This window comes from Nycticebus coucang, chromosome X, assembly GCF_027406575.1.
Source record: "Nycticebus coucang isolate mNycCou1 chromosome X, mNycCou1.pri, whole genome shotgun sequence".
Lineage (NCBI taxonomy): Eukaryota > Metazoa > Chordata > Mammalia > Primates > Lorisidae > Nycticebus > Nycticebus coucang.
In genome coordinates, this window is record NC_069804.1 from 33,254,807 (window position 1) to 33,282,470 (window position 27,664).

A 27,664-nucleotide genomic window follows, 5' to 3' on the forward strand; every position below is an offset into this window, starting at 1 on the left:
GGGAGAAAATATTTATAAATCATATATAACTTGTTAATTTCCAAAATACATAAGAAACTCCCATAACCCAACAGGAAAAAAAAAAATCTAAGAACTCATTTAAAAATGGGCTAAGGATGTGAATGGCATTTCTTCAAATACAACACACAAATAAATGATCAACAGGTATACAAAAAGATGTTCAATGCCTCTCCAATATTAAAATTCTGCTCAGAAGTGTCAGCGTCCTGATCTATAGAGTTGAACTTAAACCTGACAATTCTATTTCTAGGTCACTTGTTCAACGTTCAATCACATCAGAGAGTATATGGGCTTCTGTGAAGCAGATCAATGATGCTTTTAATCTAGGCAATGCTCCCCACTGGCTGGCTTTGTGTCCTCCTCTGGCCAATTCTTTTGTACAATTTGTGTTCAGTTTGATGGGAAAGTTGTTTTGGGAGGGGCTGATGGTAGAGTGAAAACCCTCTTCTCCTACCCTCTCCCAATACCGGATCACTGGACATAAAAACACCTGGATGTGTTTCTTTTTCCCTGATCCATAAGGAAGTATCACTATGTTCCACTTTGCATGGTGCCATGATTGTTCCTCACCAACTTTAGAACAAAAAGGCACATCCTCTTTTCTGTAGAAACTTTTCTTCCGTATATATAAACTCAGAATGTTGTCAAACTCTACACAGGTTGTGAGTTTGTCTATAAATCAGTTTAGAACTCAGACTGTATCTTCCCATAGAAATGCTGATAAAAACAGAAGAAGGACTTCAGAATAGACCACCAAATCTCATCTAACCTCTGCTGTACGGTATTTAGAATAATTACCATGATATCAGTTCTCATTTTCTTAAAAACCAAGAAAGAGCCTGTAGTGTGGCATTTATTTATACAATTTATTCCGTTTAACCTTCCTAATAGATGTTTGAGTTAGATACAATTCCCATAATATGCATGAGGAAACTGAGGCCCAATAAATGCAGGAAACTCAGTATCATATAGCTAGAAAGTAGCAAAGCTAGAAGATGAACCTAGATCTCTTTGATGTCATAATTCTCACTACCTCCTCTTTGCTCAACTAATACTCTCCCTTCTGAAAAACTGGTGCTTCTCTGAGTAAATGTGGTTTCAATTTAGGGCTTCAAAAACGCATGATCTCCTGCTTCTGGTGGATCAAGTGCACGTTCCTGTCTATCTCAACTACATTCCAGGTGGTGGCGAAATTTCTGGCCTTGGACACAAATTTCAGCAAGCCTTGGGACTGTTTAACACAAACTGCTGGCTGCCTACATAGCACCAATTTTCTTTTCTCCTTTCTTCCTCCAAAGAGGATCTTATTTGATTTTGAAATTACCCAGTTCTATTTGGCCATGTGATAACTGACTTCTGACTGTTTCAATCCAATATGGTACTCAGAAAATCCTTGCTTATAAATCAGTTCAAAACCAAGGCTGTATCTTCCCATAGAAGTGCTGATAAAAATAGAATAAGGTCCTCAGATAAGGTAATAAAATGTCATACAGCCCCTGATGCATTTAAAGCAGCAATCTTGATACTGGTTGCCACTTTTTTTTTTTTTTTTTTTTAGACCATACAATGTACCTTTTCATTTTTTTTCTTTTTTTATTAAATCATAGCTGTGTACGTTGATATGATCATGGGGCATCATACACTAGTTTCACAGAGCGTTTGACACGCTTTCATCACAATCGTTGATATAGCCTTCCTGGCATTTTCTCAGTTATTGTGCTAAGATATTTACATTCCGCATTTACTAAGTTTCACATATACCCTTGTAAGATGCACCGCAGGTGTAATCCCATCAATCCCCCTCCCTCTACCACTCTCCCCCCTCTCTCCCCTCCCTTTCCCCCTTCCCCCTATTCTTAGGTTGTGACTGGGTTATAGCTTTCATGTGAAAGCCATAAATTAGTTTCATAGTAGGGCTGAGTACATTGGGTACTTTTTCTTCCATTCTTGAGATACTTTACTAAGAAGAATATGTTCCAGCTCCATCCATGTAAACATGAAAGAGGTAAAGTCTCCATCTTTCTTTAAGGCTGCATAATATTCCATGGTGTACATGTACCACAATTTATTAATCCATTCGTGTAATGTACCTTTTCTATGAAATGTTCTTTATATAATTATCTCACATATTCGGAATATGTGAGATAGCTCCTAATAGCTCTATGTATTATTACAAGTTATTGGATAGGATTATGTTTATATAATCCAATAAGACGTAGCATAAAATATGCTATGGTCGCCTCTAAGATATATTCTCTCATTGTTAAAAGATGCACACATTTAGATTATGATCAATGTGCATTCACTGTTTCAACAACTGGGTAGCTTCCAGGGGAAATAATAAAATTGTCTCAATTTTGCAACTTATACTAGTTTAGTAGTATCAAAGTTTTCCTAAAATAATAGAACTGGAAGAAACTATGGAAGAATTTCTTTAAAAACCTCTGAAGAGCAAAGCCCTTTTCAAATGTGACCTCCCCCTGCCATACAGAAAGCCACAAAAGATAAAAAATTCCCAACCACATAAAATAACATTTTAAATGGTGAAAAACACCAAATTCAAAATAGAAGTCACAAACTACAGGCATTATTCAGATTCCTTATCACCAACAATGGCTGATTTAATATATAAACAAACAATTCCTGAACATTGATTAAAAAAAATCCTATTTCAATTTATAAAATTTGGGAAACATCTGACAATTTCTCAGGAAAAGAAATGCTAGTGCTTTTTAAGTATATATGAAGCAGCTTGGTTTCTTTCACGATGAGAACCGCAAATATTTGTATACATGCTCATTACAGAAGGGAGCAGCGAGGGTGGGAAGGAAATTTAAGTTCTATTATCTATATTTTAACTTTTTATTTTTAAATCATAGCCATGTAGATCCTATCGCAAAAATAAGTAGAATAAAATTGATGTATAGAACTTTTGATTTGACTACTTCCTTCAACTTATCATTCAAATCCTGAAACTTGCCATTTAGTGTCTGAGTCACTAGGATAAAGAAACCTGTGCAAATGCGAAAGGATGTGAAGGTCGACGTGTATGTGTGAAAGAGAGGGGGAAGGAGAAGGGTGAGGAATCAAACTGAAGGAATAGCATCATTCAAAAGCAAACTTGAAAAGCGGGATCCAAATGGAAGGGGGAGTGTCATATAGGAGGAGAGTGATAGATAAGATTGAGAAGCTTTGCTCAACAGTTCAGGGAAGGTCTTAAAAATCAAGGCTAATAGACCGGAAGGAAAAGGTGTCAGGAATAGTCCAAAGGGGCAATGGGTAGGAATTAACCAATTAAGTATGAGGGAATTGAAGGACAAGGAGTCACATATGTCTGGATGGGTAAATGCTGGGTAAAAATAAATGTCAGAACAGACTCCCGGACCCATGGGCAAGGATGAGTTCAGTTTCAGTTATATTGAACTTGAGGTTATGGGAAGATACTACTGTATGAAAATTACTAGTCAGTAGGTTCATGAAACTTTAGAACTGGACCATTTTAGGGGTGGAGTTGCAGCCTGGCGAGGCATCCATTGTGTCTAGATGGAGATAAACATGAGGGTGGGGGCACACTGTGTGTGACAGGTGCTTCGTTGTCATTTCTTACGGTCTGTGAATATCTAAATGCTATTTTAACTGTCCAGTTTTATCGAACATCTCTCAACCTATTCCTACCCTTTATGAAGATTTGCCATCCTAATATTTAAAAGATGACTTTGATTTCTTAAATTCAATTTTTATTATTTTGAAGAGACCATAAGTATAGGTTTTCTGGTTTTTCCCCATGTTACTAAAAGAGCCAATTTTACTGATTGACATAATTATTACTTTTGTGACATTTTGCAGATCTTTTCTAATATGGGGATGCTTCTCTATAGTGTTTCCTCATACTTTATGTTCAGCATCTATATTTTCAAAGCTCAATTTCTTATTTTACAAATGCACAAATAGTTATTTACCTGCCTATCAGTGGTAAGTATACGCTCAGGAGGTTTTCAACTACCGTTCATCACACAAAGAGGAGAGGAACAGAGGAAGAATTTTTCTTACCACATACTTTTAAGTATTTACATGTATTAAAAGACTAAGATGAAATATACAGTGTTGATGAGAATCAGACAAACCTTCTGGCTAGTCTGGCTAGGGGTTTCAAATAGTGAGACATCAAACTATACATGGACTCCTAACATCTGGCTTAAATCCTAGTTCTGCTATTTACTTGCTCCTTAAACAAATTTTGTATTCCATTTAAATGTCTCCTAAAATACGAGTCTAATAAAATCATTTCATAGATTTATTGTAATGTTTAAGTGCGTATTTGAAAGACTTTTTAAAACCGCAAATTTTAGTTAAATAAGAGAGGTCCCCCTTTGTCTCAAGTACCCTGTTTCCCTGAAAATAAGACAGTGTCTTATTTTAAGGTGTGCTCCCAAAGATGTGCTAGGTCTTATTTTCAGGGGACGTCTTATCTTTCCTGTAAGTAGGTCTTATTTTTGGAGGATGTCTTATTTTCGGGGAAACGGGGTAGTATAATTTGCTTTTATCCTTAAGGAGTTATAGGAGCATAAACAAGGTATGGGTAACTTTTCAAAACCTTATTTTCTTTATGTGTTAGTAGAGGGAAGAGCATATTACTGGGGGTTCAAATTGTGTATTAAATGAATGTAGGCATCTATAACCTAAGCTGTGCAAGGTAAACAAAGAAAAATAAGGTCATTAGGAACAGAAATATAGGTGCGTACTTTTTTCTTCTTGCACATTGTTTCTGTCACAAGAGTGATCACAAAGCCTCTGTAACAGCAAGGTTTGTGTATTGTCAACAAGAAAAAGGGAACGCAATGTTGCTTGGTGACACCTGGGAGAACAAATGATAGCAAACTTATTTGCAGATAATGGATGCTTGCCTCAGATTAGCATGCCGCAGTGATAGGCAGAAAAACATACCCTCTCCAAATACAACAATGTCCTATCCCTAGATCCTGAAGATATGTTACATTTCCTGGCAGTGAAGAGTTAAGGATGCAGATGGAACTGAGCTTGCTAATTAGCTGACCTTGAAAAGGTAAAGTTTCCTGAATTATCCAAGTGTCTAATGTAATCAAAAAGTTCTGAAAGTGGAAAAGGGAGGTAAAAGAGTAGGTCAGAGCTATGTGATCTGAGACTCAACGTGCCACCTTTAGCTTTGACGATAGAATGAGATCATGAGCTAATGAATGTGGGTAGCCTCTGGAAGCTGGAGAAAACATGAAAACGCATCTTCCCCCGGTAGTCTCCAGAAGGTGGTCAGTCCTGCTGATACCTTTATTTTAGCCCAATGAAATCCACCTATGCTGCGGCTCTGACCTATAGAGCCATTAGATAATAAACTTCTGTGGTTTTAAGCCATTAGGTTTGTAGTTGTTACAGCAGCAATAGAAAATACAGATACACAGAAATATTTCCATACAGAAAACATACACAGATCCTGCTATATATTGATTTCCCAGGGAGCCTACCTACCTTACTGAGTTTTGATAGATTCATTGATTGTCAAACCTCATGTTACTTGAGCTAATCAGCAATACCTCATGTAGTTAGACAACCTAGTCTCATGAAAGACTTTCTTCTTCTAGATTTTAAAGTACTCTATCCTCCTTTTTCTTCTCTTTCTGGATACCCTTTTCAGGCTGTTCCTATTACCTTTTTGTATATAAATACAGAGATTGCACAGCTGTGTGTACCTTTTTCCTAGGCGATCTTATCCAAGCCAATGGATTTAAGTACTATGCATGGGCTGATGATGTCTAAATTTTGTATCCTAAACTCTGATCTTAAAACTCCTTTTTTATATATATTCATACCGTACAGGCATCCTACGATTAACAAGCTCAAAACTGAGAGATCCCAATATTGACATTTAAACCTGCTCCTCCTACAGCGTCTCTTACCTTGGTTGGTGGCAACTCCATGCAGCCAGTTACTTAAGCCAAAAACCTTACAGTAACCCTTGGTTGCTTTCATTCTTTCTTGTCACATCTACCGTATCAGGCGGGAAATGACTCTGATGCAGTGGTGGCCTTCCCTTCAGCTACAAGCTAGGCTATCCCGGAGATCATAAAAACAAATGCTCACAGATCGGTTAAGATGCTCGTACCATTTACTAAATGAATTTAAAACATACAGCAAAGAGGAGGGGATGGGGAGGGTAACACAATGAGGATAATGAGCAAAGAGTTAGAAGGGCCATATTATTTAAATCTTGGGTTGTATGATGTTAATACGTTTCGCTATATCAGCCTTTCCTGCTGATGGTGTGGTGCACAGAATCAAAGGCAAGATTTGAACAAGAAGTCCAACAGACTGAAGGCATTCGAAGCCAAAACATAGCCTTGGTCTACTGGAGAGCTGCAGATGCAAGAATGCCTGGCCTAAAACTGTTGCACTATAGCTCATCGTTAATTTGCTAACCAGCTGCAGGGTGTGTGCTTTTCAGGTAGAGCAGGGAGGCCATAACCATGACATATTGAGTGTCATCAGTGGGTGGCCAATTTCTGAATAATATAGTTGTCAGTCCAGAATTGAAATATGTTTATTCTTTTCATCTCTTTATCTGGAAAGAACAATCTTGAGTATCCTAGCATTTATTCCATCTATTTTTAACATGTGTAATAAGTTACTAGCTGTATTTAAAACATGATTTTTGCTTATGTCTCACAAGATATTTGCTTACTAATTAGCTAAGTTTAACATACAAGTTTCACTAATATCTTTAAGCTGCTAGCTTATTTATACCCTACGCTTGGTGACTCTTACCAGTTTGTTTTATCCATCCTGTATTTTTTGTAACAATTAAATATTCTCAAATAATACAGCAAACACTTAGCAAATTTTATAGACTGTCCTTCAAAACCTATGTTGGTGACTGCCTGCCCTAGACAGTAATTTTCGTATAATATCTTTGGTGGTTGAGGTTAAGCCCTTCTTTTTGAAAACAAGTAAATACTATCACTGCTTTCTTCTTTCTACTTTTTGATAATAAGACTGTGCCTTCCGTTAACTATAAGAGATCTGTCTATACTGTCTAAAAATAGTATAAGCTATTAATATCTATATTAAAAGACAGACCTAAATGCACTCTTCTTTCATGCTACTTAACACTCATCTGGTCCTTCAAGGTCATTTTTGCCACTCTTTAATTCAGGGGGTGGTATTCTAAACAAGATCTTGGAATAACATTAAAAATAGTGATCTTGATATGTACATATTCATGTTGCTTGGTCTGTAGTTGGTCCTGGTAAGTGGTATGCTGATAAATGCATAAAAAGCTCTGTGAAATAAAGTTCCTGATTTTTATATATATTAAAAAAAAAAAAAAAAAAAACAACCTATCCAGAAATCAAGTACTATCCATCGTGCTCAGTGAGGTAATCCAGATGCCAGCTGCTGTTAGATCTTGCCTGGATTATTGGGAAAGTGTTTCAACTGGTCTCTCTGCTGCCATCCTGGCTCTCTTTAGGCTGTTCTCTACATAACAGCTTTGATGAGCCAATGTGAGTTGAAATCATCCTCCATTAGCTTTCCACCTTACTGGTAAATAAAGGTCTCAGCCCTAACCTTTACTTAGAAAGCCCTATGTGATCTCCTTTACGTCCTAGCCACCATCACCCGGCACCTGGTCCCTCACAGCTTTTCTTGACCATTCAAACCGCCCTCACAAGGCAGGCTTCGGCACTATACCCGTGCTTTCTCTTCATGGACTCATCTTCACCCAGATACTATACCTCTTTCAGTCCTTACTTGAAATTTGCCTTCTTAGTACTTCAGAGTCCTCCTCTGATTACCTGACCTAAAATTTTAACTGTTTTCCCATTATATTTTACACATTCCCCTTTCCTGTTTCATTATATTTTTCTTTTTATCATTTTGGTTTACTAATTTTTACTTAAGGTATATCACTTGCATACTATTTAACATGCTATTTTATTTATACTGTTGCTTGTTTTTTAGATTTTTCTCTCTCTCCCATTCGACAGTGGTTATGGCACCAGCCACATACACTGAAGGTGGCAGGTTTGAACCCGACTTGGGCCTGCTAAATAACAATGAATACTATACAAAAAAATAAAAAAAATAGCCAGGTGTTGTGGCAGGCGCCTGTAGTGCCAGCTACTTGGGAGGCTGAGGCAAGAGAATCACTTAAGCCCAAGAGTTAGAGGTTGCTGTGAGCTGTGACGCCAAGGCAGTTTACCCAGGGTGACATAGTGAGACTGTCTCAAAAGAAAAAAAAATACTCTCCATGAGAGCAGGACATGGTTTGTATGCTTATTTACTAATGTATCACTTAATCTGGTAATAGTACCTGGCACATAGGAGGCGACTGATAAATGAGTGTTAAATGACTGAATGGATCAATAGTACTGCATGTGTGAGTAACCCTGTACGCAATAATCGCAGTAGTGACAAGTCAGTGTTACCCTAGTATCAAAACTGTGTTCTTGGAGTTAAATAAATCTGAACTTTAATGTAGGATCTGCCATGTACCGATTAGGCCTTGAAATATGGATTACATTGGCCATTATGAAATGAAGATAAAGGTCACTCTGGGCTGAGGAAAGCATAAAAGATAGGAAATTTCTTGGCACTTATGGAGAACCAGTGACTTAATTTGGTTGAAGAAAACATGAAATATACAAATGTGGAATAAGCATTAAAATATAAACTGTTAACAGATCATAGAGATCCCTGAGGAAATTTAGGAGAGTGGACTTGTATAGGCAAAAGACAGTGAGGACAGTTCTGCAAATGGTATCACGTAGGCTGGGAATAAGAAATGTAATCTGCTTCAGAGGTGGCGAAGCTAAAAGTAATGGTGTCATCTACAAAGCTATTTCTATGGTGTAGAAGGTAGGTACTGAGGCCTTGGACCAGGATGGCATTTATAAAAATTGAGGGGACATAATGAAGAAATGTTTATAAAGAAAGGATTAGCTATGTCTCATTTATTAAACACCAGATCAATACAGAGAAGAAAGAATGTCTGGTATGTAAGCCTCAATGCCTGTTGAGTCATATTCTCATTGACACACCAAAATAAGGACAAGAAACTTTGAAACAAGGTTCACTTGGGGACACACTGTGTTTGGGACCTCAGTGAACATCAAAGTATAGATACATACCAAAGATTTGAAAAGGAGTTAGAAATGGGGCTGTAAATCAAGAGAGATTGTAAGTGGTGAAAACATAGATACAATGGTCATTTGCATACAGATTGAGGACAGGAGATCAAATCATTATTGATAAGAGAAGAAGTGTAACAGGGCCAAGAGATCTTCCAGGAGATTCCTATGATAAGTGAGTTGGAAGAAGATAAGGACAGATAAGGAAAGAGATACAGAATAGCCCAAGAGGAATAAGAGCCTGCTGAGTCTAGAGGCTCTGAAAAGAAGTGTTTTGGCTGGCGCCTGTGGCTCAGTGAGCAGGGCGCCGGCCCCACATACCGAGGGTGGCGGGTTGAAACCTGGCCCCGGCCAAATTGCAACAAAAAAAATAGCCGGGTGTTGTGGCGGGCGCCTGTAGTCCCAGCTACTCGGGAGGCTGAGGCAGGAGAATCGCCTAAGCCCAGGAGTTGGAGATTGCTGTGAGCTGTGTGACGCCACGGCACTCTACCGAGGGCAATAAAATGAAACTCTGTCTCTACAAAAAAAAAAAAAAAAAAAAAAAGTGTTTCAAGGATAGTAGACAGTTATAAGAACATAAAACATGCCATATGATTTGGTGAGTAATAATACTTGTTTGATAAATAAATGAAAAAATAGAGCTGAGTAGTATATTTTGGGAGAGGAAGCATAGACTTGTTTTTAGTAGGGAACAATCATCTGCATCACTCAAGGAAAACTTTATTTTACCTTGAAGACCAGCAAGTAAACACTTGAAAAAAACTTTCTGGGCGGTGCCTATGGCTCAAAGGGGTAGGGCACCGGCCCCATATGCCAGAGGTGGTGGGTTCAAACCCAGCCCCGGCCAAAAACTGCAAAAAAAAATAAAATAAAATAAAATAAAATAAAATAAATAAAATAAAAAATAAGAAGAAAAAACTTTCTGATGGAATCCAATTCAGCTTGCCTTAAGTTCATTTGAAATGGAGCATATATCAATGTACACAGCTATGATTTAATAAAAAAAGAAAAAAAGATGGTAAGTCACAAAAAATCCCTTTGCTACTTTTCCTGTAGTTATGACATAATAAAGTACATTTCAAATGAAATGCAAAAAAAAAAATAAAAAATAAATGGAGCAGATACAACCTATAGGGGGCAGTATAGGCTCAGTCCTTCAGCGTCTTTAGAAAAGATTTTCTTAGTGTGAATAGTTAAAATATAAATGTATTAAACCTAACTATGTAGCATCACCTTCTGATGCATTTCCTTTGTAACAGGATATGTATCATTGCAAATCTCTCGTGATTTGTGTTCCTTTTCTAAAAGATAAACAGATTTGAATGGCTCGCGTCAAATAAAACGGGTAGGTAAATTTGAATATTTCATGACATTATGTATTTGGTAGTATTTTCACAAAGGTAGAGTGAACAAATAGAGTCTAGCAACATTTAAGTCATTTACAATTACTTCATTAAGAGTCCTACCTGAGCAATATCTTAATGGGGAGGTAATGAGGTAAAAATGTGCGGCCAGAAGAGGCCAAAAGCAGCTCAATAAAGTAATAATGGAGGGGAAAAAAGCTTTTTTTTTTTTTTTTTTGCCTTGGTTTATGGTTCTTCAGAGAAGGTAGCACCTATTCCTTAAGTCTCCCTGGTTTCAAAGGAGGGAGTGGTGATAAAAACCGTCCAGGGGCCAGGAGAGAATTGAGGGACAAGTCAAGAGGAGAGGAGTGGGAGGAACAAGAAAGAAGGATGGATAGAATTAAAATGGGGATAGTACTTCCGATACCCAAGGGATGTTGTAACGATTAGTTCACATACGTGCACACCTGTCACATAGTAAATGCTCAATAATGTGTGGCAGAATTATTTTCTGATAATGAGGAAACTAGACGAGTTTCTTGTTCAAGATTATACAACTAGCCTTTGCGAAAACTCCCACGGCAATTTAATTGAAGACACTGACTCACCCAAACTTTTTTCACCCATTCTCCTTTGTTCAGCTTTGCATGAAAATGAGCCCAGGATAGAAGGCATAACTCTGCCCTAAAATAAACGTTTCCTCAGGGGAATCTTTCAGAGTTTAGAATTTTCAGCCTCATGAATCAATTGACTGCCAAATAAAATCACTAATTAAATGCATACCACTATCTTGGGGGGGGGGAAAAAAAAAAAAAAAAAGGTTCCAAAAGCATACACTATTTTTACCAATAAGATCAGATCTATGATTTCTAAACTCTCTCATTGTGTACTTTTGATAAAAGTCACACCCTAAAGAACCTTTCAAATTGGTTCTGCTGAGCCAAATAGTTTTCTTGTAAAAAGAAATTCATGCAAATCTAGCAATCCTAGCACATTTCACTTCCATGCTGTAACATGTACGAGGCTCCAATTCCCTGTATTTTTAGGTTTCCTACAATACTGCAAGGGTAGAAAATTCCAGTGAGTATTCCTTATGTAGAAAGTACCAAATGGTACATAGCATCTGACCTGATTTTACTGTGACTTTACAAACACTATAATTTCTATTATAATACATGTTTAAATTAGCAAAGTTAAGGAATATCATATGAAGAAGATTGCAGCTATGCTTTTTAAAACAGAATGTTTTCAGAATGAAATAATAATACCATTTACTTAGGGTATTTCCTTTCTGCATCAAAGATCTACAAAAACCTCCGTGTGGTTGATAATTTTCAGTTTTTTAAAGTTTCATATATAAACCTTTTAATGGGCCTCACGATTTTTTATAGCCATTAGTAGCCTTTGTGAAAACAGAACCTTATTGGGTAATTATGAAAGTAGAAAGCATTATGAGCACGCTCATTCATGGAAAAAAAAAAAAAAAAAACCTATCTTAAACCTAGAGCAGTCTCAATAACAAAGCAGCATCATATTGAAAGAATCTAATAAAACTGGGAAAAACAAAACAGCTCTTGTTGGAGGAGGAAAAAGGCACTGGCAAATTCAAAGACGCAAAAGCAATGTTAGTTTATCTTGGAAGCAGTTCTCTGGTTTGTAGAACAGAGTAAACGTTGACAGACCTGTGAAGGAAATGGGCTCCGTGTAGGGTCAGAGGTGGTGACATAAGCAGCCTGTGTGTAGGCATAGCTCTTGTACTGAGGCTTAGGGGAGGAAGACGTTCTCTCGTAGCCCTGGGCTAGGCTGACTGTGATCTGCAGAGAAGGGTTTGGGGAGGGGAGAGGAGGAGACATCGTGAGTAAGCTGGAGGGACTGCTTCCAAACACACTGGAAAGCAGAACATTAGGTAGAAATGGTCAGATAAAAAGTTGAACCCTAAACATACACAAGTGATTTCTACCCTCCAAGAACTGTGGTGCTTAATGCCATGTTGGAGAGCAAATGATGTGGGAAAATATGAAGGTGGGATAAAACCACGAGGATTCCATACTGACAACTCCAGCACTTATAGAGAATGGTGTTCTTCAATCTAGCAGAGGAGGAAAAAAAAAAAAAAAGAAACACCCCGAAACAAAACAAAACAAAAATCCAGGCATCCAAAAGCAATTTTCTCTAAACCCAAAGTAAACAAAGCCAGAATTCATCAGGTCAATACCCTGGAAAGGACTGAAGCTTTCATAAGCTAAATATAGAACTAGCTCAGTAGAATGAGAAAATGAGGCTTGAGAGCTTTCCACACCTTCAGCAGAAATTTGCTAAAGGCTTTTTCATCATTGTTTGTGTCTAGGAAAGCAGAACATCCAAACTACCCACTGTTGAGAGCAAGAACTAGCCAATGTCATGGAAGAATCCCACTGGATTCATGCAGTCATCTAAGGAAAGATCTAATTACGTGTATTCTTCAATATTTTAAACCACTTTTTTCCTTTCAAAATTGTTACTCTGAATAATCAAAATTGGCTAATACAAACTGCTACCAATGTTTTAAATTTTTTAAAACAGTACTTCACTTTGTTCTTACTCTGTTTATTCTTTCGTCAGTGGAAGATTTAAAACTTAGTATGTATGTAAGTTTTCCATTCATCTTTTGTGTTACGCGATGAAAATGCAACATTCTGTTAGATATTCCTATAGTAGGTACATATCAATAGTATTTTAACCATGTGCTTTGAAATATTATAGTCCATATTGGATCATATTTAAAAAGTTTATATAGTCTGTCTACATGCACACATCTTATGCTTTATATATGTGTAGTTATATATAATCCATTATAGATATATAAATGTCTGATACCTAAAAACACATACAAAATAGCAAACATCTGTGATATTAGCTGCACTTCAGACACTTTACCTGTTGAGAATAGTGCATTTGATGATGTAATTGAAAATGTTCTTCTTTAGTCACTTTTGCTGGCCTTGGCAACATTTCCACTTCCTGGATGGCTTCCATGCTCACTTGTTGAGGCAAAACTTGGAAGAGTGATGTGATGTACATTAAGATGGACTTCTTATCTGGATAAGTGGTGGCAACATCTGTAAGCACATTAACACCACACATCAATTTGGGGTTTCTATATTTGAGACTCTGAAAGGGTGATGAACAAATCAATGCTACAGGAAGAAGACAGATTAATGAACACTCGATTGTCCATGAATGTCCTCCAGAGACTAATTAGAACATGATAATCAGGCCTAAAATGTCCTTTCAATTTGGCAGACCAATGAGATGAGCATTAAAGTTAATTTCTTTTCCGTGCTCAGATAAAAATTTTCAATAATACTGTTTAAGTCAAATTGCCAGACTAACCCATCTAAGAGGGTAGCTTTCCTTAGATAAGAAACAAAAATAAAAGATTACATTTTCCTTTCCTCGGAAAATTATTCTAACATGTCAACTAAAATGCTGCATTGGTAATTAAACAATTATGCAAAAGTATTTAATGTCTTGGCTCCTAGTAAAAAAAACCTTGCACCTCCTAATTGAATTTTTGCTGGTGTTAAAGTATGCAAAGAGCTAAATATGTCTGTTGAAATGAGCTATATATTCTTACCAAAATTAAACAAATATACCATGTGAATGATTTGTAATATTCTGTAAGTATATTAAAATATTTTTATATTATGGTGCACGTGTTAAAGTAGGATGTAACTTTCCTTTTCAGATTTTAAAGGCAAATTTGGAAGTCCTACACATAAAGATGATCTAACTTCATGGTCTTTGTAACAGCCAGGAAGTGAATGAAACCCCACATTTAAAGTCAATAAAAATTTGCAATAACACATAAAGTGCCAGCTCATTCAAAATGTTCTTTGGCTATTTGGCATTACAATTTACATACTACACTTATTCCAGGGAATCAAATGTAACAATTTTTCAATGTGAAGTGTATCATTAATCCCAAAAGTGTTAAAACATATGTCATGGAAATTAAATACTATTCAGCCTCAGGAAAAAAATACCTGAGGATGTTAAGTGAATTAAGTCAGAAACAGAAAGACAAAAACTATAAAAACTCACTTGTATGGGGAATCTAAAAAGCTGAATTCATTAAAGTAGAAAGTAGAACGGTGGGTACCAGGGTCTGGGAAGGAAAGGAGTCTGGATGATGTTGGTCAAAGGATGAGAAAGTTCATTAAGATAGGAGGAATGAGTTCACAAAGTGAGATCTAGTACATAACCTAGTTAATAACAATGCATTGTATTCTTACAAACTGCTGAGAGTAGGCATTAAATGTTCTTGCCACAAAAGTAATGAGTTAGTTAATTAGCACTATCTAGCCATTGCATACTGTGTACATATTTTACAACACTGATTTATACAATATACATTTTTTTTCCAATAAAAACAATTTATAAGCAAATAAAAAACAGAAAAGTTAAGTCCTGGCTGGAAGTCCAAACATTAAAGCAATGTGGCAATGCATTTTTCTTGCTATAAATTTATCTTATCTAGTATTAAAATATCTACTTAAAATATGTATATTCAGATCAGGCATTCTAATTATGAGTGAAAAAGCCAAGAGTAAAGACTCAAGTTCACTTGCCCAAAAAGAGGTTGAAAAGGTGACTTAATTATTTGATAAGTACCAGGACCATGATTAATCAGGACAACTATTTTTAAAGTATTTTTAAAAAGATTTAAGAGGAGGGGAAAATTAATGTTCCTGGGTCTGCTTCTATCCAAAGTATAATACAGCGCTTCTCAAATTTTAATGTGCATATGAATCACCTGGGGACCATTTTAGACTATAGACTGTTTTAGTAGATCAGGAATAAAGCCTGGAGCCTGCATTTCCAATAGACGCTCAAATGATGCTGAACTTGCTGGCCGGCCAGAATTTGAATAAAATGGGTCAAAAATATCACATGCATGCAGAGTCTTAACATCATCTTCCATTCCATTAATTTATTAATTTTTAAATTATATTTACTGGACACTTAAATGCACAAGATTGAGGTACAAAGTTATACAATACACACATGTTCCATCCCTTATTAAAACGAAATAGTAAAACTAATTTTTGCAAATTGTTTTTTAAAAAAAAGATTTTGTTCATGTGTACTTCTAACTTACCTTTGGCATTTTGAAGCTTAAACAAATCCCATTCATCTGATAACTATTCTTTAAGGATTTGTTAAATGGTATATACTTCGCCATCCCTTGAAATTCTATGGTATATACTTTACCATATCGTGAAACACTTTTTTCCTTCTCATGAGTAACTTGTCACTTACACCTTTGATGAGCATAACAGAACTCTTTCATTTGTGAGTGTGTTAAATAAAACCATGCTGTTAAGAAAGGCATTGAATTAAAAAGTGTTGACCTTGGGCTATTCACTGCTATGTTACACATAGACGTATGTGCATGTAAATGTTTGCCTTCAGATATATGACATGATAAAAATAAAGGCAAAAATTGGTCAGGTATTATTACTACTGCCTCAACCAAATGTCAAACATTGTGATTAATTTTATCTAAATAAAACATTATATGCCAGGCGCGGTTGCTCATGCCTATAATAATCCCAGCACTTTGGGAGGCCAAGGTGGGCAGATCACCTGAGGTCATGAGTTTGAGGCCAGCCTGAAGTAGACTGAGACCCTATCTCTAAAAATAGCCAGGCCTTGTGGCAGGCGCCAGTAATCCCAGCTGAGGCAAGAGAATCGCTTAAGCCCAAGAGTTGGAGGTTACTGTGAGCTATGATGCCACAGTGCTCTACTGGGGTTGTAAAAGTGAGACTCTGTCTCAAAACGAAACATTACTTGCAAATTTAAAGCAAGTGAAAATATTAATGTCAGTAATTACAATAAATATGCACTTACACCCTATTGACATTTTTGCCCCAAACTATTACTCTGCCACCTCTGAGATCATGTGAGACTTAAAAGTACCAGTAGGTAGAAACCAATATATATATATATTTTTAAACAGGAGAATATAGGCCTTCTAAAATATTTTGAATTCCTTTGACATAAATCAAAGGAATTTGACATATACTAAAAATCCATTATATTCAATATATTTTAATCCATTGTCCAAGAGATTTAGAAGATAAATCATGCATTCTACTTAAAATTAGAAGAAAATAAGTACAAAGTAATTGCATTACTGAACAGAATTTAAAATGTGTTTCTCTTAATGTCACAAGTGCCTTAACATGTACAGATTAAGAAATTCTATATTACTGGAGATGAGACAATTCTTTATGAGCAAGAAACTGAAATGGGTATGTACAGGATTTTGTTAGCTGGAAATGAGGAACGACAAAGAGCATCTTAGGTGGTTGAACAGCGTGAGCAAATGTGAAGAGACAGGTAAATATTAAGGAATAGTACGTTTGTGTCTTAGAGACAGGGAAGAACAGTCAAAAATAAAAGCTGTAGACTGTATGTGGAACATTGAGGGATCATCAATAGAAAACTAGAAAATTTGGCTTTAGTTCAATAGGTTAGAGTAGCTACTCTTGAGCAAGAGTGGGACCCCATCAAAATTGTATTAAAGTAGAAACTTTAAATGCAGAATAGATTGATAGAGAATAAAACTGGAAGGAAGTAGGAGGCTAGGAATATAATCCGGACAGGAGGTGTGAGAAAACTAAAATAGAAGTGTGTGAGGGGTGAATGAAAACGAGATGTATGACAAAAATTCTAAGATAGGTGAAAAATGACATCACTCAATTTTCGAGTCTTTTAATCCATAGCCTTTGGAAATGCCTATATGCAAAATTCTGTGCTAAGCCCTGAGGTTATAAAGAAGAATAAACTGAAAATAAAATGAAGGAAGAGGAGGACACGGATTGGTCTGTAGCCATGGTAACAAGTAGCCATCCACACAAGTTTCAGTCCTATTTAATCAATTAACAATTAGCTGATTCTGTGATCATGATCATCCTACCAAGACAAGTAGTAGCAAATCCTCCCTTCTGAAATTCAACTAATCAGAAGTGGATTCACTCCAATAAACACAATTTTAGATGCAAATGAATTAACTATAGTCTCACCTGAGTTACCACGTTTCTAAAGCTGACTTCAACCCATCCCAACTTGGAATGTTCTCAGATTACTTGACCTCTGGGTTTCCCCTGAATCTAAGAACATCCTCTCTTCAGAGACTGTACCTGACCAACATAGTTCCTTCTTACTTAAGCAAGCAAAAATTCAGTTGCATGTTTTTATTTCAATTATTAGTTAATGGTTTCATCATTTGATAATATTACAGTGGCGAAATACACTTGTACATTTAAATGTATTAGGCAAGAGTCTGATGCAGTAAAATATTGAATCTGAAGACCTGTATTTTTTAGGTATTCAGCAGATGAGCCATTCCACAAGTAATTATACACAATTTTTGGTATTATAAATCAAAATAAATTTCATGACTTGGGGATAATTTTCATTTATGATGGCTGCACCAAAGCTAATTCCTGACACTTTGTGAGCACCTAAATACTTGCTAAGACACTGAATAAAGAGAACAGTTGAAGCCATAGAAATTGATGAGAATTGTGTGAAACAGAAACCAACTAAAAAGCCATGGCACACGTAATGACTACTATAGTATCTGAAGAGTGCAAAACGATGGAACATTTTGTATACTTCTTTATTCCAAGAAATTAACATTGTATGAAATGAGAGGTGGCTGAACCCCCAGATTAAGAATTATATGCAATTAATTTTTGTGCTAAAACCCTAATGTATAAAGTATCCATTGTCACAAAAATTTAGTAATTGCTAATCCATTCTTTGAAGCCATCTCAGAATGAAAATATTGAGAAGTTATAATACTGCTAGAATATTTTATTTCATGAACAATAACATTGAGTCCAATGAATATGACATTGGAGGCTATAATAGAATTAGTGAATTTCCATCATTTCTGAAATGAACTGAAGCTCACAATGGTTTGATGGTAAATTCAAAAGCTAATCAGAATTAGATTAAAACCCAGCCCTTACATTATACTACCTCAGTACCTTACCTTCATTCTGTCAGTTAATGCTATCTTAGAGTAGTTGAAGTCCAAGTATCTGAAAGTCATTACCCAAATGGTTACCCCATGATCAATGTGGTTAAATTATCAAACATTATCTCCACTTGCTATATTAGCACTTTTTTTTTTTTTTGTAGAGACGGAGTCTCACTGTACCGCCCTCGGGTAGAGTGCCGTGGCGTCACACGGCTCACAGCAACCTCCAACTCCTGAGCTTAAGCGATTCTCTTGCCTCAGCCTCCGGAGTAGCTGGGACTACAGGCGCCCGCCACAACGCCCGGCTATTTTTTGGTTGCAGTTTGGCCGGGGCTGGGTTTGAACCCGCCACCCTCGGCATATGGGGCCGGCGCCCTACTCACTGAGCCACAGGTGCCGCCCATATATTAGCACTTCTAATAAGTAAGGTTTAATAAAAACTATAGATACATAAAAACAAAGCTTCATTAGTAATCAAAGAAATGCAAATTAAATAAAGATGTGTGTTTTTAATAATATTCATATGCCTATCAAATTTGCAAAGAATTACAAAAGAACAGTGTATGTTGCAGAGGCTTCAATTATTTGGCCAAACTTGACTTGAAGAGTAGCAATTATTTCCACCTTTATCAGAAACATATTGGCAATGTCTATCAAAACTTTAAAAAGTCATGTTCAATGACCTAATAATTTTCCTTCAATTTTCCACTCCAAGGAAATGATTAGAAATTGAAATATTAATTCAAATTTAAATAGTATTTGCTGTACAAAATAGAGACATTTATTTACCATGCAAAAAGAAAAGTCAGACCAATACAATGGCTTATATTGTTAAGAGAATTAGAGAATGATTGTCCATATAACTGCATAGTAATATTTTTAAAATATCAAAATCCTTCTTTTGAAGAATTAGGTGACATATTAAATCAAAAATACAGGATTTATAATATGTAGACTATCATAACAATTTTATGGGGAAAAAAACAAGGTAACCCAAATGAGGTTGTGATGAAATTGGTGTTTTCAACAAAACTACTCTTATCTTGGGCAGTCAACCTCAGGAAAGTCTGATTAGCCAAACTGTAAAGGCATAACCTTGAAACACCTCTGGGAAATCGAAACAAGAGGCTCCACTGTCTAAATCTCAGGCCACCTTTATCAAGAGACAGGAAGGAATTGAAATACTGGATAATGCATATCTTGCGTAATTGGAAAGAAGATTGCAAAGATAACAGACATATAAAGATATACTCACAACGCTTTGGCATTGCATTAAAAAAAGCAGTAAAGTGTCATTTACAAACATGATGTGAATAAACACTGATTTTTTTCTACAAAGTTTGTATTAGAAAGCAATTAAAAAAATAGATGCAATGTTTGAAAGAGAAGGGGGTGGATAAACTAGGAAGAAATGTGTTGTCACAAACATCATAGAAAGCTCTGACTATGAAAATCGAAAGGCGTGTATATTGACACAATCAAAACCTGTGACTGCAGAAGTAAGCAAATACCTGGGTGTGAAACTCTGGAGAACTTACTGCTGGGAGTAAAGCTATCAGGGTAGCAGTCTGCTCTTGGTTCTTGGCATGCTCTTGGCCCAAGAATGAACAGACACCCCAAAGTGTCATGTCCAGCCTCTTGGTTCTATTATTCAGGTTCTGTGGCTCCATAGCAGGGAAAAATCACCAACAGGGCTAAGACGACAGAGACTGACCACAGGAACAGCAGCTCTGTTACTACAAAATGAACTGCGTCTGTCTCTGGAAGCGGGAGAGACTGACTCACTCCCTGACTCACAGGTTGTTTTCTTTTATTGACCCAATCCCGAGGCAGTCCCTCAGGTGTAGGATGGCCATAAATGATCAACAGGTGTCTGCTATTCCATCTGCCTATAGGAGCTGCTTCAAAAGCACACCTGGAGAGGGTGAAGGGATTTTTCCCAGCTGGAGGAGTATGGCCTTCTTCCCCAGGTGTAGCAGTTGCTCTCGGTAGCGTTAAGGGTAGGGCAGTGCCAAAATGGAATGTCCACGCTTATCCTTCTTCCCAGGTGGAGCAATTGCTCAAGACTGCACCAAATCAGGGCACCCTGTCCCTAGAAGAGCTGGAGACCTTACCTACCTAACAAAGTGTGTTACCTTTTGAAGTTTGCAAATGAAGAGAATTATATTTAATGTTATCTGTGCTTTTAATGCTGGAGTTTATAAGTTGTAAACAATATTCAGTGGACTAATTCATTAAAGCATTAGATTATTATTTTCAATTTTTTTGGTTTCACTTTCAGTGCTGTATTATGCATACATGAATTTTATCCTTGCAAGTCATCATGTACACTGGCTATAAAACATTTTAATAATAAAATCATTTTCACAGTGCTCCCATGTTAATTTTTTTTCTTTCTTTTTTTTTTTTTTTTTTGCAGTTTTTGGCCGGGGCTGGATTTGAACCTGCCACCTCTGGTATATGGGGCCAGTGCCCTACTCCTTTGAGCCACAGGTGCCGCCCCATGTTAAATTTTTCACAAGAACATTCTGTGAGATATGTTCCACCTTCACTAAATTAAGTACTCCTTAATTCATCAATTTTTAGCATTTCATTCACTGATCCAAGTAGTTGCTTTTATCATTTAATAACAATGCTTCTCATTAAAGGGCTATAAAATATCGTAATGGATGTAATTTTCATTGATGAAGATGATTGAGTTTTCATAATAAAATTAATAATGATAAAAGCAATGTCTTTTATTTATCCATGAGAAACACTAAACTTTAACTTTGAACATCCAATTATTTGTTTCAATATGCTTGTGGCATAGCTAGTGGAGAACTATCACCATCATTTTGTTATAAGTATAAGACAGCGACTCAAAATACATAATGCTTACCTAGAGTGTGACAGGGAAAAACAAAAATAAAAATCAGATACTTATAGAACTCTCTAATACACTGAGAACTCTTTGAGCTACTAACGAAGAAATCCTAAATATACCTATGCAAATAGAAATTAACCATCACATATTCAATCCAATAAACAGTGGTACCTGGAAGTTAGGTTAACAATTAAAAATCTACTGTATCGAAAATATAAGACACTAAAAAATATATTTAACAAACATTTATTGAGTTACTACTTTGTCCCAGGCTATATTCTAGACTTCCAGAATACAGAGGGAAATAAAGGAGCTCAGACATCTATTCTTATGGAAAATTGATTAAATAGGAAGGAAAGTTACAAATAAATAATTTCAAAATTGTCCATTTACCACTTGCCGATATAACCCTATTACCTAGTTATTTTTGCTTCATTGTTTTAAAAAATTGCCTTCCACAAAGGCATGCTCTTTTCTGCGCTCTTTTATGGGAATTAAATAGGAATGGCAATTCTGTCGTGTTAATATCAAACACATGGAGAGTGGCAGAGAAGAAATGCATGTAAAGTTGGTGGGGAAAAGTCAACTAAGTAGAAGTTCTCAACTGTTACAAACTTTACAAGTTTCAAATAAACCACCTTTAAGTTGAACACATTTTCAAACAAAGATCAAATGTCTGCCCTGTGCATCTAATCTACATGAAAGTTCTCTTTAAATTTTCAATTCCAAAATGGAACAATTCTATTAAAATTGTCTCCTTGCCAGCTGCTTTAAGTTTGTGCCTGTTGAGATATACTTCATATCTAAAAACTACCCTCAGCCACTTAAATTCTTAGCACGACTTTTTGGTATCTATCTTCTAAAACCAGGAAAATAAGAATGGAATGGGAACTCATCAGTCAATGGGGGAGACTATTGATAGGAAAGCATTTGTACTTTCTTACAATTCTCTCTACACACCTACTGTGGGAAGAACTATTAGTTTCCATTTGAGATGCAAGTATTTTGACTCAGTGACATTTAAGTCTGCTTTCTTAATTGTCACCTACTGTTTTTGTGCTTTGCTTTTGACTAAACAACTGACTCTTTTTCCTACTGCTAAAAAAGCGCAGTAATTTTCAGAAGTAACTCCACCCCCATGTTCTTTACTAACACAAAATTTTCTATTTCTATACGCTCATTGTTTATAGTGTGTCAGAAATGATAGTTGGAAACAATGGAGCCAGAGAGGGATGCTCATTTCATGCGGAACAAATCTAATTGGTTATTATGGTATGTTTTGGGACTTGGAATTATGCCTGATGTATTAACAACAGTTTTGAGGCAAATCCTTCAGTGATAACTAGTTTAAAGCAGAAACTGTATATAAAGATTAGCCTTTTTTTTTTTTTTTTTTGAGACAGAGTCTCACTTTGTCATCCTTGGTGGAGTGCCAAGGCATCACAGCTCACAGTAACCTCAAACTCTTGGGCTCAAGCGATTCTCTTTCCTCAGGCTCCCAGTAGCTGGGAGTGCAGGTGCCTGCCACAATGCCTGGCTATTTTTAGAGACGGGGTCTTTCTCTAGCTCAGGCTGGTCTCAAACTTGTGAGCTCCAGCAAACAACCCATTTCAGCCTCCCAGAGTGTTAGAATTATAGGTGTGAGCCATGGCACCTGGCAGATCAGCCTTTTTTTTTGAAACAAATATTACAAAAATATACCCAGTACATATCAAAGACCTTAGCCTGCTAAGGCAAACATACCTGAGCAAAGCATGACCCTACCTCTAATAGGTAAAATATTGTAGTGAAATTCACTAATTTTTCTTTATCCCTGCGTTTAGAAGTGAAAGTAGTCATTTTAGTATCTTAAAAATAGCTAAGGATGATGCTAACATAGGAAATGAATGGACCAAGTAAATAATATATATGATCTATTATTTGTCATTGATTTGTTACCAGTTGGCATATTATTTAATCTCTGAGTTTACCTGCATTTATACTTTCACCAAATATCTGTCAGGCACCTACATGTGTAAAACGTGACACCAATTCAACAGGAAATGAATCATAATTTATAATCAGAAAGATTCCATCTCTGAACTCCTAGGAAATAAATCAGTAGACAATTGGACCAGCCCAAAGGTATATGACCCAGTTGTGACTGAAACACTGAAAATTTATGCTGAAAGATATCATAATAGTACCATTCACAACATCAGAAGGGGTTCAGTGCTAAGCAAAACACCATCACACACAAACTTCACAAAAAAATTACAAAATTGTTGGCAAAATAGGTTTTTACGACTCATCCAAAATTTTATAGTATTCTAACTGAAAGCTAAAACCAGTCACCAAAAAGCACACATTTGTGTAGGGAGGAAGCACTGTAGAGGCATGCTGACAAAACACAATAAACAAGTGGAGTCTTTAATACATTTTCAAATTACAAAGATACATCTGCTTTCGATAGTACTAATAAAATTTCATTTGAGTGTGAGTTTGGAGTTCCTGGCACCCACCAATATAATAAAGACTTCCCAGTTACAAGTACAGTAATATTTGTTGATGACAAATAACTTTCGAGGTGGTAAAAATGCAATTTAGATCTTCGAAAAAAGGAAAATAATCAAATATGAAGCAATTACGGGGAAAGGTACAAGTGAAAAAGAGAATGAGCATCAAAAAACTTACAATGCTCAAATATGAAGACAATGATAAGTGATAATTACCAGGGCTGTCCAGAAGGTATCCAGCCATGTATTTCTCTATTTTTCATATTACATGGCTGAACCCTTCTGGACAATGCAATCAATGATGTTCAAAAGGCATAAAATATAACTCAAATGATTGATTTTCACGACAGTTGGATATCCTAATTTGGGGAATATTGAAATCTACTTGATGCAAGGCACTGTGCTGGATTTGGTAGGGGGTCAGACATGAATGGCCATTTCTGTGTTCTAAGAGCTCACAATCTAATGTGTGGGGGAGGCTGAAGGAGGCCAGGGGAGAATTGAATATTTAATAGAATTTGATGTGTGTGTAATTATAAATACTACATGAATGGAGGACATCATATGTACTGAGAGTGAGCTAGGTTATTTTTCCATGCTTCTGTGCAGGATGTCTGGATTTTATTTATTGGAGAACAACCTCCCTCATCTTTCTACTGCAAGTCACAGATATCGACAGTTATAACCATTCTCTTGTTCTTTCCTCCTTGTTACAATTAAAGTGTTTTCATTCCAATTAAGGCAAATCTTGCCCTTTGTACTTTTCACTTGTTTTCTATTGAATCATCAATCTTTCCTCACCCTACAAACATGCTTTCCTAGCTCTCACTTTAAAGACAAAGAAATTTTTTTTAAAAACAACCAGTGGTGTGCTGATGAACTGGGTACCCAAAAGAAAAAGAAAGGAAATAAACAAGCAACCACCACCACAACAAAATCCCTGATTTTTAGGGTTTGCCAATATCTATGCTGTAAATACGGAGTGTCCCAAAGGTCACCAAAAGGTCATTAAAAGTAGGGAAAATGGAAAATTTTAGCTAAATTTACCTTTATTTACAAAATATTTACAAAGCAGTCACTGCATGCTGTGCACTTCTTTGTAAAATTTTGTAATGAATATATTGTAAATGTACATTTAGCTATAATTTCCCATTTTCCCTATGTATGATGACTTTCTGAGTGGCCTTTGGGATACCTTGTACTCCCACTATGGGTGATTTCAGGTTACTAGTGTTTTAACAACATGCTGGCACAATACCTGAATATTCCATTGTACCTGTTAGAAGGGTTATTTACTTCCTTGTTCTTCCATCCCCTTCCATTTCTCTGCTCCCCTCCACAATAAAATTATTCAAATGTTTCAGCTGCATTCTATGAACCTACTTTCCTACACTTCTTTCCAGGCAACTCATATTTACTAAGCATCTAATATGAACCAGGCACCATTCTAGATGCTGGGAATACAGCAGTGAACAAAACAAAATCCCTGCCTTCATGGGGGCTATATTCTAGTTGAGATAAAGTTGATAAATAAAAACAAATCTCTAGCCTCTCTTATTTTAAGTTCCATAGAGGACAATAAAATGGGTAGGCAATGCACGAGGTCAATGTTTTAAAGACAGTAAGTACAGGCAGAATGGGGACCTAAGACCCTATTCTTGGTAAGGGAAAACACCCCCAGAAAAAGGGGAAAATTAAAAAGTAAGCCAAGGGAGGCAGAACAAAGGAAAGTCAGCTAGTTTAACTTTCAACTAGCCACTGCTAAATTCCATTTCTGAGCAAGTTTCCTGCTTTTCTTAGAAGCCTTACCTGTTGGGGATACAGCTTATTAACACCCTTGCTGGGCCTGTAAGCACTCTGAAGGAATAATGGCCAAAGAGGAAGCTGTGTGCAAGGCCTAGCAAGAAACATTAACTAGGCTGCCCCCTGCCAAGTTAACAGTCAAAACAAATATTCATTGTGGAGATTTGTATTTGGCTGGGGCAGAGATCTAGGGAATAGCTCAAGCCCTGATGTATGGGTAGAAGAGCTTATATCCCTTACTGCAGAGGAAGACCCTCTATGGTTGTGATGGGAGAAAAATTCCTCTTTTCCACTGATTCTTCAGAGGAGATTGATGTCAGTGGCATTTTATTCCACAGTGAACTAGCAGGTATTAACACCCCACTAAGAATCTGTGTGTGTTACCACAGACAGGAGGCTGCTCCCATACAAGGCTCAAGTTCCAGATTTCTCAAGACTGCTTAGACCCTTAAGGTTAATGATTAAATAAACAATAGAAGCTGATATGCTTACTCAGAGAAACTGCAGGTGTCTTTGTTCCGTTCCTCAGCTTGTCCTCTGGAGTAATGAGCAAGTAGCCTTTAATAAAAGCTGAGTGGAACAAACGTTCGGGGCCACCATCAGAATCCTACAAATGGGCAGTGGTCCCCTGAGTTCCCACCTTTAAAAATTCTATTCTGTGTATTGTGTCTTTCTTTCTTGTTGTTTCTAACCTTATATTTCTTCAGTAGGCCACAACCAGATCCACAGGTTTAAGGGACCCTGCCCCTGGGGCTGGGATTATGGCAATAAGTATGTCAGGCTACTCTAGGTAACACTGGATATGGGAAGTGACTTTTCTCTCTCTCTCTACTCCACTAATGGCTACACTGTTGCCAACCCTACTGGATGTTTTTTGTTGTTGTTGTTTTATTTTCATCTTAATCTTGTAGCTCCCAATAGCATTCTTTCATTCTTTAACTGTTTTTTTCCCCCCTAAGATTCTTTGACACTACATTTTTCAAGTTTTATACCTATCTAGGCAAACTTTTCCAGGTTTTCTTTCTGGCTCTATTTAAATGATAGGAAATGTTGGAAAGACTTAGATGTTGGATCTGGATCTTCTTAAGCTACACACACTCTTTCCCTTTGTACTGTTATTTCATTTAGTTCTCTCTTTCCTTTTTCCTTTCTTCCTCTCACTCAATATCTCTCTCTCTCTCTCTCTCTCTGACTTACCTAAATATGAATGATTTCCAAATACCTATAGCTGAGATCGCTCTTCACAGGTCCTAACAGCTGATTAGATTTCTCCATTTAGAAATATCAAATTTGTTACACCCCAAATAGAGTTCTCAATTCCCTCCAAAATCAATGTGTCCCACTTATCTTCATTACAGAATATGGTAACAACATTCATGTGTTGTGTCAGGCTGTAAACATAAGGGCAATTCTTGTTTTTTTTTATACTTAAGTTTTATTAAATCATAAGTGTATACATTTATGGAGTGCAATATGATGATTTGATATACAATGTGGAATGCTTAAATCAAACTAATTAACATAACCATCTCTCACTTATTATTGTGGTAAGACATTTATATTATACTCTTAGTTGTTTTGAAATGTCCCCTTGCACTGTGTATAATAGCCATTCTTACTTTTTCTTTATTCTACATTCTTTCATTTGGTTCATTGCCCTTATCTTTTATTTTTTATTTTTAGTTTTGCTTCTAAAATCATTGAATGTGCCTACCTGTCTTTATGTTCATTATTACTATCTCACTAAAGCCATGATCCTCACTTTCTGGGACCAAAACATTCACATCCTAACTGTTCTCATGCCTTTTAGTCCATTTTGCATATAATAGCTGGACTTACTTTTCAAAAACACAAACTCAACTGGAACTACTTACAGTCCTTCAAAGTCTCCTCATTTTGTTTAGAATCCATTTGAAGTCCTGTCATGCTCTATAAAGTACTATATA

At 36.4% G+C, this 27,664-nt stretch overlaps 1 protein-coding gene across 6 annotated transcripts in view; it reads right to left on the reverse strand.

Annotated features, from left to right (window-relative positions):
• DMD (dystrophin) overlaps window positions 1-27,664 on the reverse strand; it is a 2,416,375-nt gene that overhangs the window by 1,750,215 nt on the left and 638,496 nt on the right. For 5 of the 6 annotated variants that reach the window (XM_053581215.1, XM_053581214.1, XM_053581216.1 and 2 more), the window contains 2 exons: window positions 13,436-13,617; window positions 12,202-12,333 (listed from right to left, as the gene is read on the reverse strand). In XM_053581215.1, coding sequence (XP_053437190.1) covers window positions 12,202-12,333; window positions 13,436-13,617 — 314 coding nt within the window. The remainder of the gene's footprint in view (window positions 1-12,201; window positions 12,334-13,435; window positions 13,618-27,664) is intronic. The other variant, XM_053581218.1, reaches the window with a different exon arrangement.